The sequence below is a fragment of the Alosa alosa genome, chromosome 6 (assembly GCF_017589495.1).
Source record: "Alosa alosa isolate M-15738 ecotype Scorff River chromosome 6, AALO_Geno_1.1, whole genome shotgun sequence".
NCBI lineage: Eukaryota > Metazoa > Chordata > Actinopteri > Clupeiformes > Clupeidae > Alosa > Alosa alosa.
Genome location: NC_063194.1, coordinates 34452039 through 34466081, shown reverse-complemented (window position 1 = coordinate 34466081; position 14043 = coordinate 34452039). Strand labels below are relative to the sequence as shown.

Here is a 14043-nt window from a genome sequence, read left to right as displayed (position 1 = left end):
CAAACATAAGCACGTACACGCACACCTGCACAAAATTCAAGAATTTCTCAGAATTATGAACAAGCAAGATGGGGGTGGGGTTGTATAAAATGTATTTTACATGTGAAATCTATTAACTAATCATGTTTTGGTACTTGTTGTCTAGCAGATACCAGTGAGAATTGATTGTGCATAATGCAATTCAGTGAGACAGTTAGAATCATACTGTATATGCCTTTCACCTTTTGTTTTTAGCCAGCAGCCAGACCAGCAGATACCCTGACTTTGCTGAATTACTGAAGCTAAGCAGGCTCCTTGGAAGAGTAGGTTCCTGCTAGAAGTGGTGTTGGTGGCTGGCCAGTAGGTGGCACTCTTCCCTGTGGCCAAAAGCCACCAAACAAATATCAATCCCAATGTTCTATTGCAGTGATAGGGACACTGTACTGCAGGAGGTGTTTTCCTTGCATGAATGTTAAATTGAGGTCCTGACTCACCATGGTTGTTATAGATCCCATGGCACTTATTGCAAAGAGTAGGTGGTTCCCTGATTTGCTTTATTTATGTACACATACATAAAGACACACACACATGCACACACACATAAAAACACACACACACAAAGACACGTAAACACACACACACACTACACATGCACACACACATACATGCACACACACGACATGCACAAACACACACACGCACACATAAACACACATACTTACACACACCCTCACACACATGCACACACATACACACACACACAAAAAACACACACAAAACACATATACACAAAAACAACCACACACTCTGCACACACTCAATTACAAACAATCACAAAAAAGGAACAAAGAAGGAAATGAACACAATTTGACAAGCGTGACTTATTTTTGTGGAAAAAATGTGCTGGACTGGGTGGTGGTCATATTTTGTACCGCTCTGCGGTACATCTAGTTAATGTGTGGTATGGACACATGGATAAACCGCATTCCTCTTGAAGGCTAAATCCCCAACTTTTTACAGATCAAATCTTTCGCCAATATTTAAAAGAACAAATTTCCTTATATTTTCAGAAGAATGGCATCTCTGGGACCTGGGAAGCATTTAAAGCTTTTATTAGGGGTAGTATACTCTTATTTGAAGCATCAAGGAGGAAACAAAACATGACCAAATTAAAGGAGCTGGAAAAGCAGATCAAAGTTGTGGACAACAAAAATGCTCAGTCGCCATCTATGGTTCTTCATAGAGAAATAGCAACACTAAAATACAAATACAATCAAATTATGTCTGGGAAAGTAAGTTGGGCTTTTCTGTATGCAAGACAAAGGTTCTTTGAGTTGAGTTCTTTGAGCCATTTAGATAGATAGATAGATAGATAGATAGATAGATAGATACTTTATTGATCCCTAGGGGAAATTCAAGACAGCTCAGAAAAATGGAAAATGATAGGACTATACACAAAATAAAAGAGAACACAATGCTCACAAAAGCTAAAGATGTTAATAAGTGCAAACTCCCCAGACTAGACAGGAAAGATTGTGAATTGCTGAACAATGAGCTTACAGTTGGAGAGATTCATGTAGCCATCTCCTCGCTAAAGGCCTCTAAATCTCCAGGCCCTGACGGACTCTCTGGGGAGTTGTACAAGGCATTTAGTGAAAAACTGTCTCCTTATTTATTAAGAGTATTTGAACACGCCCAGACAACAGGTAACAGTAATTCATAAAAAAGGGAAAGATCCAATGGAGGTTGGTGCATATCGTCCTATTTCACTACTCAGTGTTGATGGGAAATGATTTGCTAAAATATTACCTAAATACTAGCTAAATTATTTGCTAAAATACTAGCTAACAGACTCAATCCCGTGCTAGAGAGACTAATTCATCCAGATCAGACAGGTTTTGTACCTAAAGGAAACTCTACCTTCAATCTTAAGCGTCAAAGAGAGGATTGACCTCTGATCTCGTTATACTTTCACTTGATGCCGAAAAAGCATTCAACCAGATAGAATGGCATTACTTATTTGAAGTCCTTAGAAGATTCAATCTTGGGACAAAATGTCTGTCATTAATTAAACTCCTTTACAAAAACCCCACTGCCAGAATCCTAACCAATCGACCAACCCAACATTATCTTCCCTACTTAAATTGGACTGGGGGACAAGGCAAGGATGTCCCCTTTTACCTTTGTAAAGTCTATAGACTTGTAAAGTATTAGACTTGACCCCCAGATACATGGTTACACAACTAGAGGAACAACTAGTAAAATATTCCTGTATGCAGATGATATTCTGCTCCACATAACACGTCCATAAATCACACTTCTGGACAAAATCAGTTTCTTCGGAACCTTTTCAGGCTATCAAATTAACTGGACCAAGAGTGTTTTAATGCCAGTCAACATGAGTGATCTGACGCCCCTAAGCAATTTCCCCTTTAAAATCGCCTCAGAAAAATGCACTTACCTGGGGATAGAAGTAACTAAACAATATACCTCTCTCTTTCAAGAAAGTTTTCTCCCTCTCATAGAAAATCTACGGTCCAAATTACCTTTCTGGAATTCTCTTCCAATCTCTCTGATTGGAAGAATTAATGCTATAAAGATGGTGTTTCTCCCTCCAATCTTTCTTAAGAAGTCATTTTTTAAACGTCTGGATTCTTTAATTAGTCCTTTTCTGTGGGAGCACGAAACCCTGGAATAGAATATCTGTGCAAGCCTAGACATGCAGGAGGATTAGCACTCCCACGTTTCTTGTTTTGCTACTGGGCCTCAGCAATGAAGACGTTCACTTTTTGTCTTAATACCACAACACTCCACCTAAATGGGTACTGATGGAACAGGAGGACTGCCATCCTTATTCACTGTCTGCAGTTCTGCTTGACCCAACTAAAATAAGTAAATTATTGTATAATAACAATCCTATTATTCACAACATGATCTGTATCTGGAAACAAATACAATCCCATTTTAAGATGAAACTTATTTCTCCTGCATTGTCTATAGATAAGAATCACACTTTTACCCCTTCCAGAATGGGCGGAGCATTCTCTGTCTGGAGTCAGAAAGGTATTAAATGTTTTATATATATTTATATATACAAGGGATTTTTGCAACTACAGCAGAAATTTGAGTTAGGAAATAATAATTTTGTTCAGTATTTGCAAATCAGGGATTACATACGAAAACATATGAAGGAGTTTGAGACTGAATCAAGAACATCTATAGATGATTGTTTGAAACCATCAAGACTACCAAAATTGATTACACACATTTATCACACTCTCTTATCATTAAGCTCTCCATCTCCCAACATACATAGGAGCAAATGGGAAAAAGAACTTGGTGAATCAATCACTAACGACTTATGGGACAGTGCCCTGGAAAAGATTAATACCTGTTCTTTCAGTGCAAGACATTGTCTAATTCAATTTAAAGTTATCTATATGCTGCACTTCTCAAAGGAAAAATTACATTTATCATTTATCCTGAAGTATCACCCATGTGTGATAAATGCAACTCCTCTGTGGCAACTCATCTTCATACAGTAGTTATGCTTTGTGCCCAAAAAATTATTCTTTTTGGTGCAATGTTTTTGGCATAATGTCTGAGGTCATGGGAACAGTGATTGACCCAGATCCCATACTTATCATTCTGGGTGTATCTGAAACCTTTAAAACATTCTCCAACGCTCAACAGCGTTTCATTTCATACAGCTTCATAATAGCAAAAAAACTGATCCTCTCATTATGGAAGAGTGTAAACTCACCAACATCTAAGATGTAGCTTGACAGTCTTACTAATACACTCCATCTTGAAAGAATAAGACACATTCTGAAAGACTTAAGCATTTTGATAAAACCTGGCAACCATTCTCATCGTATCTTGCAAATACAAACCCAAAGCAACAGCCTGTCTCTTAATATGTAGTAAGCAGCACTGATATAGTTAAGAGTAGGGTCTTCAGGGGTGGGGAAGAGGGAGAGGGGTCCTAGTCAACCGAGTATGTTCTTTGTGGTACATTGTCTGTTTTGTTTATTTGTTTTTTCTGTTTCGTTTTATCAAACACACTTGTAAACAAAAGAGAGCCTGAAATGTATTAATGAATGTATCTGTATTGTAAAAGCTCAATAAAATACATATGAGGAAAAGAGTGGACACAAAACGCAACAAGGTGATAGCCTTTTCACAATAGCTACAGAATATTGCAACTAGTGTGGCGACCACCACGCGCAAAATGGTTACAGCGCTCCCGTGACGTCACATTGTCGCACTACAGGTCGGGAATGGTGAGCATGTAAAAGAAGGGCCACACTGCCACAGTGATAAAGCAAAGCAATCTTCCCTGATGACCACAGTGATAAAGCAAAGCAATCTTCCCTGATGACCACAGTGATAAAGCAAAGCAATCTTCCCTGATGACCACAGTGGTCGGCTGGTGAGGGACCAATATGTGTTAAATCAGTTAATATACGTGCTTTAAATTTAAGTTAAATATGTCCTGCAGTGGCAGAGGAATTTGGATTTACTTTTTTTTTATAGCCTTATAGGCTATGGGTAACTGTAAATTATTTAATAAATAAGTAAAGAGAATATACTTGAGAGTGCGGTTTTTCTATTCTAAAGTAAGTAGTTTTCATTCTATATTGATCTACTTTTGCACACAGCTTCACAAGACCTGATGCTAGAGCTCAGTTGTGTTTCTAAGTCATCTCATGTGACCTAGAGGGCTGAAATGTGGTCAGTTCAGAGATACTTGTTATTCTGGCAGAATGAGAAAATAATATTCTAGCCTTTGTAACTCTGTGTCAGTACATCACACACTCCACCATCACCTGCTCACTCACCATTCACAAACATTTGTTTGTCCTTCACGTCCTGTTTCCGGGTGCCTGCCACCATAGCTCCACCCCTTACTTTCTCAGGTAGCTTCTTAAAGCACCAGTTCAGTTTTTCAGTTCAGTCTATAAAACACACATTCTGGCCACCTGTATTACTGAACTGATAAGCGTTACACGGACCATTCTGGCCACCTGCATTACTGAGGCTTTTATGAATAGCAGCAAAACACAAGAGATGAGTAAATAAGCACTTAATATGGTCAACCTTGCCATGATTTTACACAGTCTTTTTTTCATGGAAGCGCTGACTGTATACATAATATATAAACACCATTTACTTCTCATGTGTTTGATTTACTTTGAAGAATAGAAGTATCAGGTCAAAGCTCCTTTACCTTCCATAATGTGTTCAGTTTGTCAGTAACAATTTGTTTTTATGATCAGTGGCATTCTTCTTTATTGTCATTGCAAATTGTCTGTTGGGTTAATTTGATGAACTAAATACATTTTACAGGAACCCATCCCTAGAAAATAACTGTCACAACAGAGAAAATGAAGAATGTCATTTATTCATTAAGCAGTGAAGTAAAGGACATTATACCCATTTATGTAAATAAAATCTGAATATTTAATCTCACATCATAAAAACAGAAGCTATTATCAGAACATCATAACCCCAAATAATTGCGAGAAACAGTCTAATAGTTTCCTAATACTACCTTAAAGTATATTATCCCTGAGAATATTGTTTATCTATTAATTATGCAATGAAGTAAAGGGCGGTATACCTATATATCTAAATAAACCCAGCATCTCAATATAAAATGTATCTATATAAATCCCACTTTAAAAACAACTGAAGCTATTATCATAACATCATAACCCCAGATAATTGAGAGAAAGTGTCTATAGTGCTTTCCTAATTCTCCCCTTTTGAGTATGTTCAGTTGATCATATGCCTTATTTTCCCTGAGAAAATCTGAATCTGAAAAGCAAACACCTGTGTCTGATATGTCTTTTATATGTGAAGGAACATAGGCAGGGGTAACAGGAGTAGTCCACTATCTGGCCAATGAAAGCTGCTATTTCAAATATCCGGGGATGGCACTCTCTCATATTTGACCTTTGACCCTCTAGTCTTGTAGATCAGTACACACACCATAGCAACAGCTACCAGGAGACCCCCAACAACAACAACAAGGTTCATGTTTGCAGTGGGTTGGGCCTGCAAAGAAACTGCAAAACAGAAAAAGTACAGGTTTCTTCTTAGAACAAAGCACAGTTGTATATGTTTTCCCAAAGGGAAAGGATGATATTTTAGTGGGGAAAAATGATATTTTAGTTTTTGCCCTCAAAGTAATCTGCTGTTGCTTTAACACACTTTGCTATGGAGTGATTCAGTACCTGGGCTGGCCACATCTCGTCTGAGGCGCAGGGGACCCTGGGAAATGTAGTGCTTGGCGGTCTGGAATGGAGCCTCCCTCTTGCTGATTCGGTGCCCTGAGACGGAGCTGTTGGTGCAGCCCTGAGAGCACCTGCTGCCAGGTACCCCAGCCTTACACAGGATGACCGAGCAGGTGATGAACACCTGCACACAAACATGAACACACCTTATAGAACACCTGCACACAAACATGAACACACCTTATAGAACACCTGCACTCAAACATGGGGACACCTTATAGAACACCTGCACTCAAACATGGACACCTTATAGAACACCTGCACTCAAACATGGACACCTTATAGAACACCTGCACACAAACATGAACACACCTTATAGAACACCTGCACACAAACATGGGAACACCTTATAGAACACCTGCACTCAAACATGGACACACCTTATAGAACACCTGCACACAAACATGGACACCTTATAGACCACCTGCACTCAAACATGGACACCTTATAGACCCTATGTTATCACCTTTCTCCACTAGTTGACCTACAAGACCTTCATGCCAAATTCAACGCAGGAAACAATGAAACTGCTGAAAGACATTAGAAACCTACGGGAGACATTTGCATCTCAGGCATGTCAGTGCAAAACACTAACTGACTAAATCTGACCCTCTAATGCAGCACTCAGTCAACACTACGGCCCGGGGGTCTCAGCGCTACGGCCCGCCAGCAGGTTTCATACAACCCCCCCAGAAACTGACCCTCTAATGCCCTCCCTGAGAGATGTACTACTGACCCTCTAATGCCCCCCCTGAGAGGTGTACTACTGACCCTCTAATGCCCTCCCTGAGAGGTGTACTACGAAGCCAGGTTACTTACCCAGGTTACCTTTTGGTTACTGCTGATCATTAGGCTATTGATCATTGATATTGCAATTCCTATTGTTTTTTTCTCAATGTCGTCTTACAAACATTTTAAAGCTGTTCACTGTTAATTTTAACTATTGAATTGTTTTTATTTGTAAGTCGCTTTGGACAAAATCGTCTGCCAAATCCCATAACCACCTCAAAACTAAATGTCACTTCAGAAGCAATACTTGCAGTTAAGTGTTGTCTTGGAGATCAGCGGATACTCCCCAAGTTACTGGGGTAAGTCAGTAACCTCTCTTCATAGTATACTCCTCTGCACTTTGATCTGTCCAGCTAGCCTATGGACCCATAGGTAAACCAGTAACCTCTCTTTATAGTATACTCCACTGCACTTAGATCAGTCTAGCTAGCCTATGGAGCCATGGGCTGAAGCCAGTCTTTGTGATGAGACTCCTAAAGAACAATGTGCATGGGCACTAAGCTCTTATCTTGACCTGGTCATGCAGCCCAAGGAACTTGAAGGCCTTCATCCCCAGCTGGACTTTGGACTGGTGGCTGGAGTACATCTGCACAGTCTCGTCCACCTTGCATCTTCAGTAGGGGAGGGAATCCATATAAGAAGATGAGAGATTACATAAAAAAATAATGTTTTTTTTTTTTTATAATTCATTGCATTTGATAATACATGATGTGGAAGTCCAAGCAGGTCTTACCCATTCTCAATGATGTTGTAGGAAAGAGGTTCATTCGGGTTGTCACTAGGGGCCGCAATGCAGGACTCCACAAAGAGCTCTGTGTTTGGGACAGAGCAGATGGCTTCAATCTGCCAGTACATCATGTCTCCCAGGATGAAGTCCAGTGGGTAGGTGTTTGGGTCCATCATCTGCAAAAACTGAGCAGACTGAAAGAACTCAAACTGGTAGGTGAACGAGCCAAAGCCTTTCTGTTTGAAGGTGTGGGATGGTCTGTGGATGTCAAACTCGATGGTCACTCCACTTCTTTTAGGGTACTTGCAGCAGAACTCAATCTCCACTTCATGTCTCCTGGTGATGATGTCATTGGGGTCATCGAACGATGTCACCTCATTTTTAAAAATTAGATATTCTCCATCGTCCTTCATAAAAGACCAACAGACAGATGTGAGATGCTCATTTGGGAAACGGGGTCACTCAACCAGGGGTGGAATAAGCCTGTAAGCAAGTAGGAGTGTCTCACCTCCATCAAGGTCCCACAGGCGGTGAGCGACATGTTGACCAACACATGGGTGCCGTTGGAGTAGAGGGTGCAGTTGGGGTCGTTGAGCCGCAGGTGGTCTTCATGGAGCCCAATGGCAGCAGATCTCTCCAGCTCAAAGGCCATGAACTTCTCCATACAGATCACACGCACTGCAGGCACTGAGGAGGCCACAACGTAGAGCACATCTCTTCAAATCTTCTGCTTCGGCATTTTATGCTCATTATGTTAGAACCACGGGATATAACATTTTAGCGCAGAGGTGGAAAAGTCCGGCTTCAGAAATGTAAAGTCCTACCACATATCTACTACAACCATTCCCTTAAACCAGCCGATTCTAATTAGCTCAACCCTTCAGCCAGGTAGATCAGCTATTAGTGGAATCGCCTGTGTTCAAATTCCAGAGAATTTCTAATAAGGGGAGAACTTTAACTCTAAAAAATCTTGTCTAGTAATTTGAAAGGGGAGGCAAAACAAATCGCACTGCTGAGTATTATATTTTTATTATAAGTGCAATTTTGGTCTAAAAATCCTTTAAAAAATGTCTGACGTCATTCATTAGCAGAATGCTAGTGTGTTATGGGCAATGATGACCCAACCTATAAGAAATCAAAAGGACAAGTACTTGTTCATTCAACTTTCGATTTTTCAACGACAATCAGGTGAGAGAGACAAATTTAGCCATCTAGCTCCATAGACCCCATTCATTCTGCACTTAACCCTCCATTACCCCCAGTGGAAGTTAATAGGAAGTGAACAGGCTATCTGTAGATGGCTCTTGTAGGACTTTTACTTTCTAAAGCCAAACATTTACACCTCCGCGTGAGAATGTTATGAGGAGAACCAGTGGGACATGACTAGTGTGACATAGACACTTAATTCCAAAATATATTTATTCATTTGGCAGATGTGTTTATTCAAATAAAATAAGAACACTTCAATGACCATAAATATATAGTATCTTCATTTCTCATATAGGCAGTATATAAATACAGTAAAGGTTTGCTGTCTCTATGGACATTAAGGTACCATTTAGTTTCAAAATATAAATGATCTTACCTTTGCTGGTATTCGTGGGTAAACAAACTCTAGTGACCCCTGTAGATAAAGATATGGTTGTGAATGCCTGGTACAAGAGTCTAAACTAGGGCTGTCAAAATAACTGATTCATTTTGATTAATTAATTTGAGAAAATATAACTGATTAAAAAAATAGCGCAGATTAATCGATTCCGTATGACCTTGACCCCGAGCCGTTCTAGTCAGTAACCATTAGACTGTAAAATGAAGGAGAGAGAAGAAAATGTGTTGCCTAGATCATTGATTGGAACATTTACTTAAAAAAAATGGCCTGATGGTGTTGATAAAAATAAAGTGTTGATTAAAATCATCTGCAATGTCTGCAGTAAGGAATTTGCATATCACCAGAGTTTGTCAACTCTAAAGTTGCACATGAATGGAAAGAAATAGTGTTGACAATGAGGGGAGTGTTAATTTATTTTCATTGTGTCCCCTAGGTTATATCTGTGGCCTGAAACGCCTTGTGTGTGAAAAAAACTTCTTCCCGAAGCACTTTTGAATTTATTTCCTCAGCATATTAGGTCATATCATAGATTATTATGGCCATTATTTAAACAGTGAAAATAATAATAAAAGAGTTTTTGAACTTTAATGTCACTAATGCTGATTATTCAATGATTCATTTGAATTTAAATATTTAAAATACTTTCTCAGCAAAAATTAAATATGAGATTAATTTAGATTAATTAATCACAGAGTGTGTAATTAATTAGAACTTTAAGAGACCCCCGGTGCTGTTCCGTCTCCAGCTCTCAGTGCTGTATCCCCCCTCCCACCAGCTCTCAGTGCTGTTCCGTGCAGCGTAGTGGCTAAAGAACTGGGCTAGCATAAAGTAGCCAGAAAAGTTGCTACGGATAAAAGTATTAGCTAAAGGAATAACTAAGTGCCATTCTGCTGAACCTTCCCACTGGGCTATTCAATCAGTAGCATAGAGCTATCTATCTATCGATCTACCCTGCTCTTCCTCACCATAGGCAACAGCCTTGCCTCTGAAATACAGCTAGAGAGATTCCTCACAGAACCAAGGTTTCATTCATAACCAGGACGTTCTGTTTCAGTGTAACTCTTTCCTTCGTAACCAGGACGCTCTGTTTCAGTGTAACTCTTTCATTCGTAACCAGGATGCTCTGTTTCAGTGTAACTCTTTCATTCGTAACCAGGACGCTCTGTTTCAGTGTAACTCTTTCATTCGTAACCAGGACGCTCTGTTTCAGTATAACTCTTTCATTCGTAACCAGGACGCTCTGTTTTAGTGTAACTCTTTGACGTCACCTTTGGGCTACATCTACCAACCACCCTCATGAGCAGGTCATTTGCAACGTTGGAATGTGGCGGAAGTCAGCTAGCGACGATGAATCCAAATTTCATTCCTACCTTCTATGGCCATGATGCTCTTCTCCAGTCTGCTGCTGATGTTGTCCAGTGCCTCAAAGTTGTCCACTCTAAACACGTAGTCTGATTCTGGTGAAGATGCAATACTCCTGAGCTCATCTTGTGCTGACTGACTGATAAAGGCACTTCCAATCTGCCACATAAGGAAAAGAATTAGCATGTCACAGTAGGGGCTATTAAGATTTTACAAATCACATCCAGAAAAGTTTTATTCTGTGGATAAAAGATGTGAGGTGCAGTGTGTGGTGTGATGTGCAGTGTGTGAGGTGAGGTGTGGTGTGTGGTGTGAGGTGTGGTGTGTGGTGTGTGTGCAGTGTGTGAGGTGTGATGTGAGGTGCAGTGTGTGTGATGTGTGTGTGTGTGAGGTGTGTGTGTGTGTGTGTGTGTGTGCAGTGTGTGAGGTGTGGTGTGAGGTGCAGTGTGTGAGATGTGTGTGTGTGTGTGTGTGTGTGTGTGATGTGAGGTGCAGTATGTGATGTGCGGTGTGTGAGGTGTGGTGTGTGAGATGCAGTGTGTGAGGTGTGTGTGTCATGTGAGGTGCAGTATGTGATGTGCGGTGTTTGTGTGATGTGCAGTGTGTGAGGTGTGTGTGAGGTGTGGTGTGAGGTGCTGTGTGTGAGGTGAGGTGTGTGAGGTGTGGTAGTGTGAGGTGCGGTGGAAAAAACAGTGAAGGTAAACATATTAGTTAGCACCTCATACCCCAATAGCGTATCTAGTAATATTTTTTCCATCAGCCAGTGCTGTGACACTGGGGTAGTTTGAAGCATCCGAGGATTGGCCATCTGTGAGGACAATGAGGATTCTATGGGCATCAGGTCTCGCTCCAGCAGAAGAATCAAACAGGCTGTTCCTGTGTAAATGAGGATAGATTCATGATATACCTCAAAGAGATCATAGACTATTGTACTATTATAAATTCTTCGTAAACAACAGACAAAGATACATCATTCAGCTCATATAAGATAAATGACTTCATTGCAAATCCACATGCAGGTAAATTAGTATAGATTCATGACATACTTCACATGATCACATACTATTATAAGCTCTTCATAAATAACATGTTTATTAGCTCATATATGCTAAGTTATGAAAAAAACAATGCGGGTAAACCTTTTCCGTTTTAATGAAAAAGATTTAGTTACAATAGATAAAAGTATAAGGTTCATATAAGTGTAAGACTTACACAACTGTCTGGATAGCATTTGCAGTATTTGTGCCTCCTCTTATCTGGCTGATACTGTCCACCTGATTTTCCCATCCTGTTCTCTGGAACTGATGAAAGTTCACATGGATGCTGGTTCCACTGGAGTACTGTGCAAAGGCAAACTGCAGAGACAAAAAAATAGTTATTCAGTATACAGTGTGATGTCCTCTGGATACATAAATGGATATCTGGACCGTTTATTTATCATTTTTCTCAAAGCTATTGAAGCAACAACATAATCGAATCAGGAAGGAGTCAGACTCACTGAGGTGTTAAACTCCAGGAGACTTGCGGTCACATTTTTTACAAACGTTTTCATGACAATGAAGTCGTCTGCCGCCACACTCCCAGATCCATCCAGCAGGAAGGCAATATCTGCAGCCGCTGAGGAGGGAACATGTTACAGATGAGCAATACGAGTGCAGATGAGCTGGGTACAATATGAGTGTGACTGTGTTATTGCAGATGAGCTGGGTACAATACGAGTGTGACTGTTGATGCTCTGTTGAAGACATGTTTTGTCGCAACGCGTAAGCCCACTTAAATGAAAGGCTTTTTAACTATAAAAAGCAGTGTGCCTTTGGAATTTTTTGGTCAAACCAACTCTTTTAAGACAAGAAGTATTCCCTTGAAACCAAAGAGCACCTGCTTTCGAGAAACATATCAGTGATGAAGCACTTCCGACAACCAACCTTTTTTGGTATTTGACGAGTGTGACTGTGTTTGGAACATATTCATTTAGACCAAGAGAAAGGTATTTTGCACTTTTGCGAATGTTAAAAGGACAGTTACTTTGTGAACTATGTTTTTGCTGAATCAGGTAACATCAAATGTCAAATTAAGCGGCTTGATTGCTGTTATGCCTTTTCAAATATTTCTCCAAGTATCTCTCTGTAATACTCAGTTGGCTAATAGAGTGTGTCTGTGCTGTACACATTGGGGTGTGGACACTGAGGGGATTAGCGGAGGCTCCATTCATCTTTTATGGGAGTAAAACAGCCAACAACGCTAAAAGGAATCAATCAAGTTCAATTATGAAGTAATACAATACAATACACAATAACATGTCAATAAAGAGAGAGATGATGCAGGGCAGTTATTCTACTCAACTTAAAGCAACACTTCAGATTTAATAGACTAGGTGGCATAGAAGTGAATGACATGAAAAAGCAAAATTAAGACATTAAAAGGCAAACAAAAGTAAAGGCTGTACAAAAACAAATACTAATCACTTGACTCTGACGAAGACGTGGCACACGTCGAAACGTTAGTCCTTATGTTGACACCTGATTAATAAAAACGACTAAAATTCAACATCTTTGTCGCTCCGGTGAACTCTCTCTCTCTCAAAAAGTAAAGGCTGCTTTTGAGATACTAGGCGGGTGGGGCCAGGCTACACGACTACAACCTCTGGATTGGATACTAGTCAAGAGTTCTGCCCATAGGGGCCGCTACACGACTACAACCTCTGGATTGGATCCTAGTCAAGAGTTCTGCCCATAGGGGCCGCTACCGTTGAGGCATTTCTGTACCCCAAGAACCGCTTAAGCAACAATTTGGACATTTTGCATGTCTGTTGGTCATGTCTGTAGTCAGTGTGTGCGTCCACAACCAATCATAACACCGGCCGAACAAAAGGAAACGGCCATGTTCATTTGTGTCCTAGAACCACTACAGCCCTACTGTGTAATGCTTCTGTTTTTGCACAATTTCTAAATGCCCTGAACTTGCCCTAAACTTTTCCTTCTCTGTCGGGTAGCAGTTTCATGACTTAGTTTCACGACATGCCCTGCATGCAGATACGGCAGTTTCCTTGTTAGGGGCCGGCCATAGTTTAAGAAGCGCTGCTCTATAATGTCAACTCACATATCATCAACATTAACATAACTATCGTAGACAATATAGATAAACATAGATAAAGTGGCACCCTTGTGCCTGATTAAACAGGCCTGTTAGACCCAAATCTTATGAAATCCTTACATCCTGATTGGTTGGGAATTTTCATGATTTATGTCATATGTGATTGCTATAAAGTACTCTTTGTC

The 14043-nt window shown here is 40.2% G+C and overlaps 1 protein-coding gene across 1 annotated transcript in view; it reads right to left on the bottom strand.

Moving 5' to 3' along the window:
• Positions 1-5367: 5367 nt before the first annotated feature.
• The window catches only part of LOC125296396 (collagen alpha-5(VI) chain-like), a 34360-nt gene continuing 25684 nt past the window's right edge, over positions 5368-14043 (bottom strand). Inside the window, exons 17-26 of the mRNA XM_048246292.1 lie at positions 12264-12382; positions 11978-12120; positions 11491-11641; positions 10774-10924; positions 9380-9418; positions 8303-8481; positions 7801-8201; positions 7582-7678; positions 6219-6402; positions 5368-6050 (exon numbers count right to left, since the gene is read on the bottom strand). Of these exons, the coding sequence (XP_048102249.1) occupies positions 5902-6050; positions 6219-6402; positions 7582-7678; positions 7801-8201; positions 8303-8481; positions 9380-9418; positions 10774-10924; positions 11491-11641; positions 11978-12120; positions 12264-12382 (1613 nt within the window). The 3' untranslated portion in view covers positions 5368-5901. The remainder of the gene's footprint in view (positions 6051-6218; positions 6403-7581; positions 7679-7800; positions 8202-8302; positions 8482-9379; positions 9419-10773; positions 10925-11490; positions 11642-11977; positions 12121-12263; positions 12383-14043) is intronic.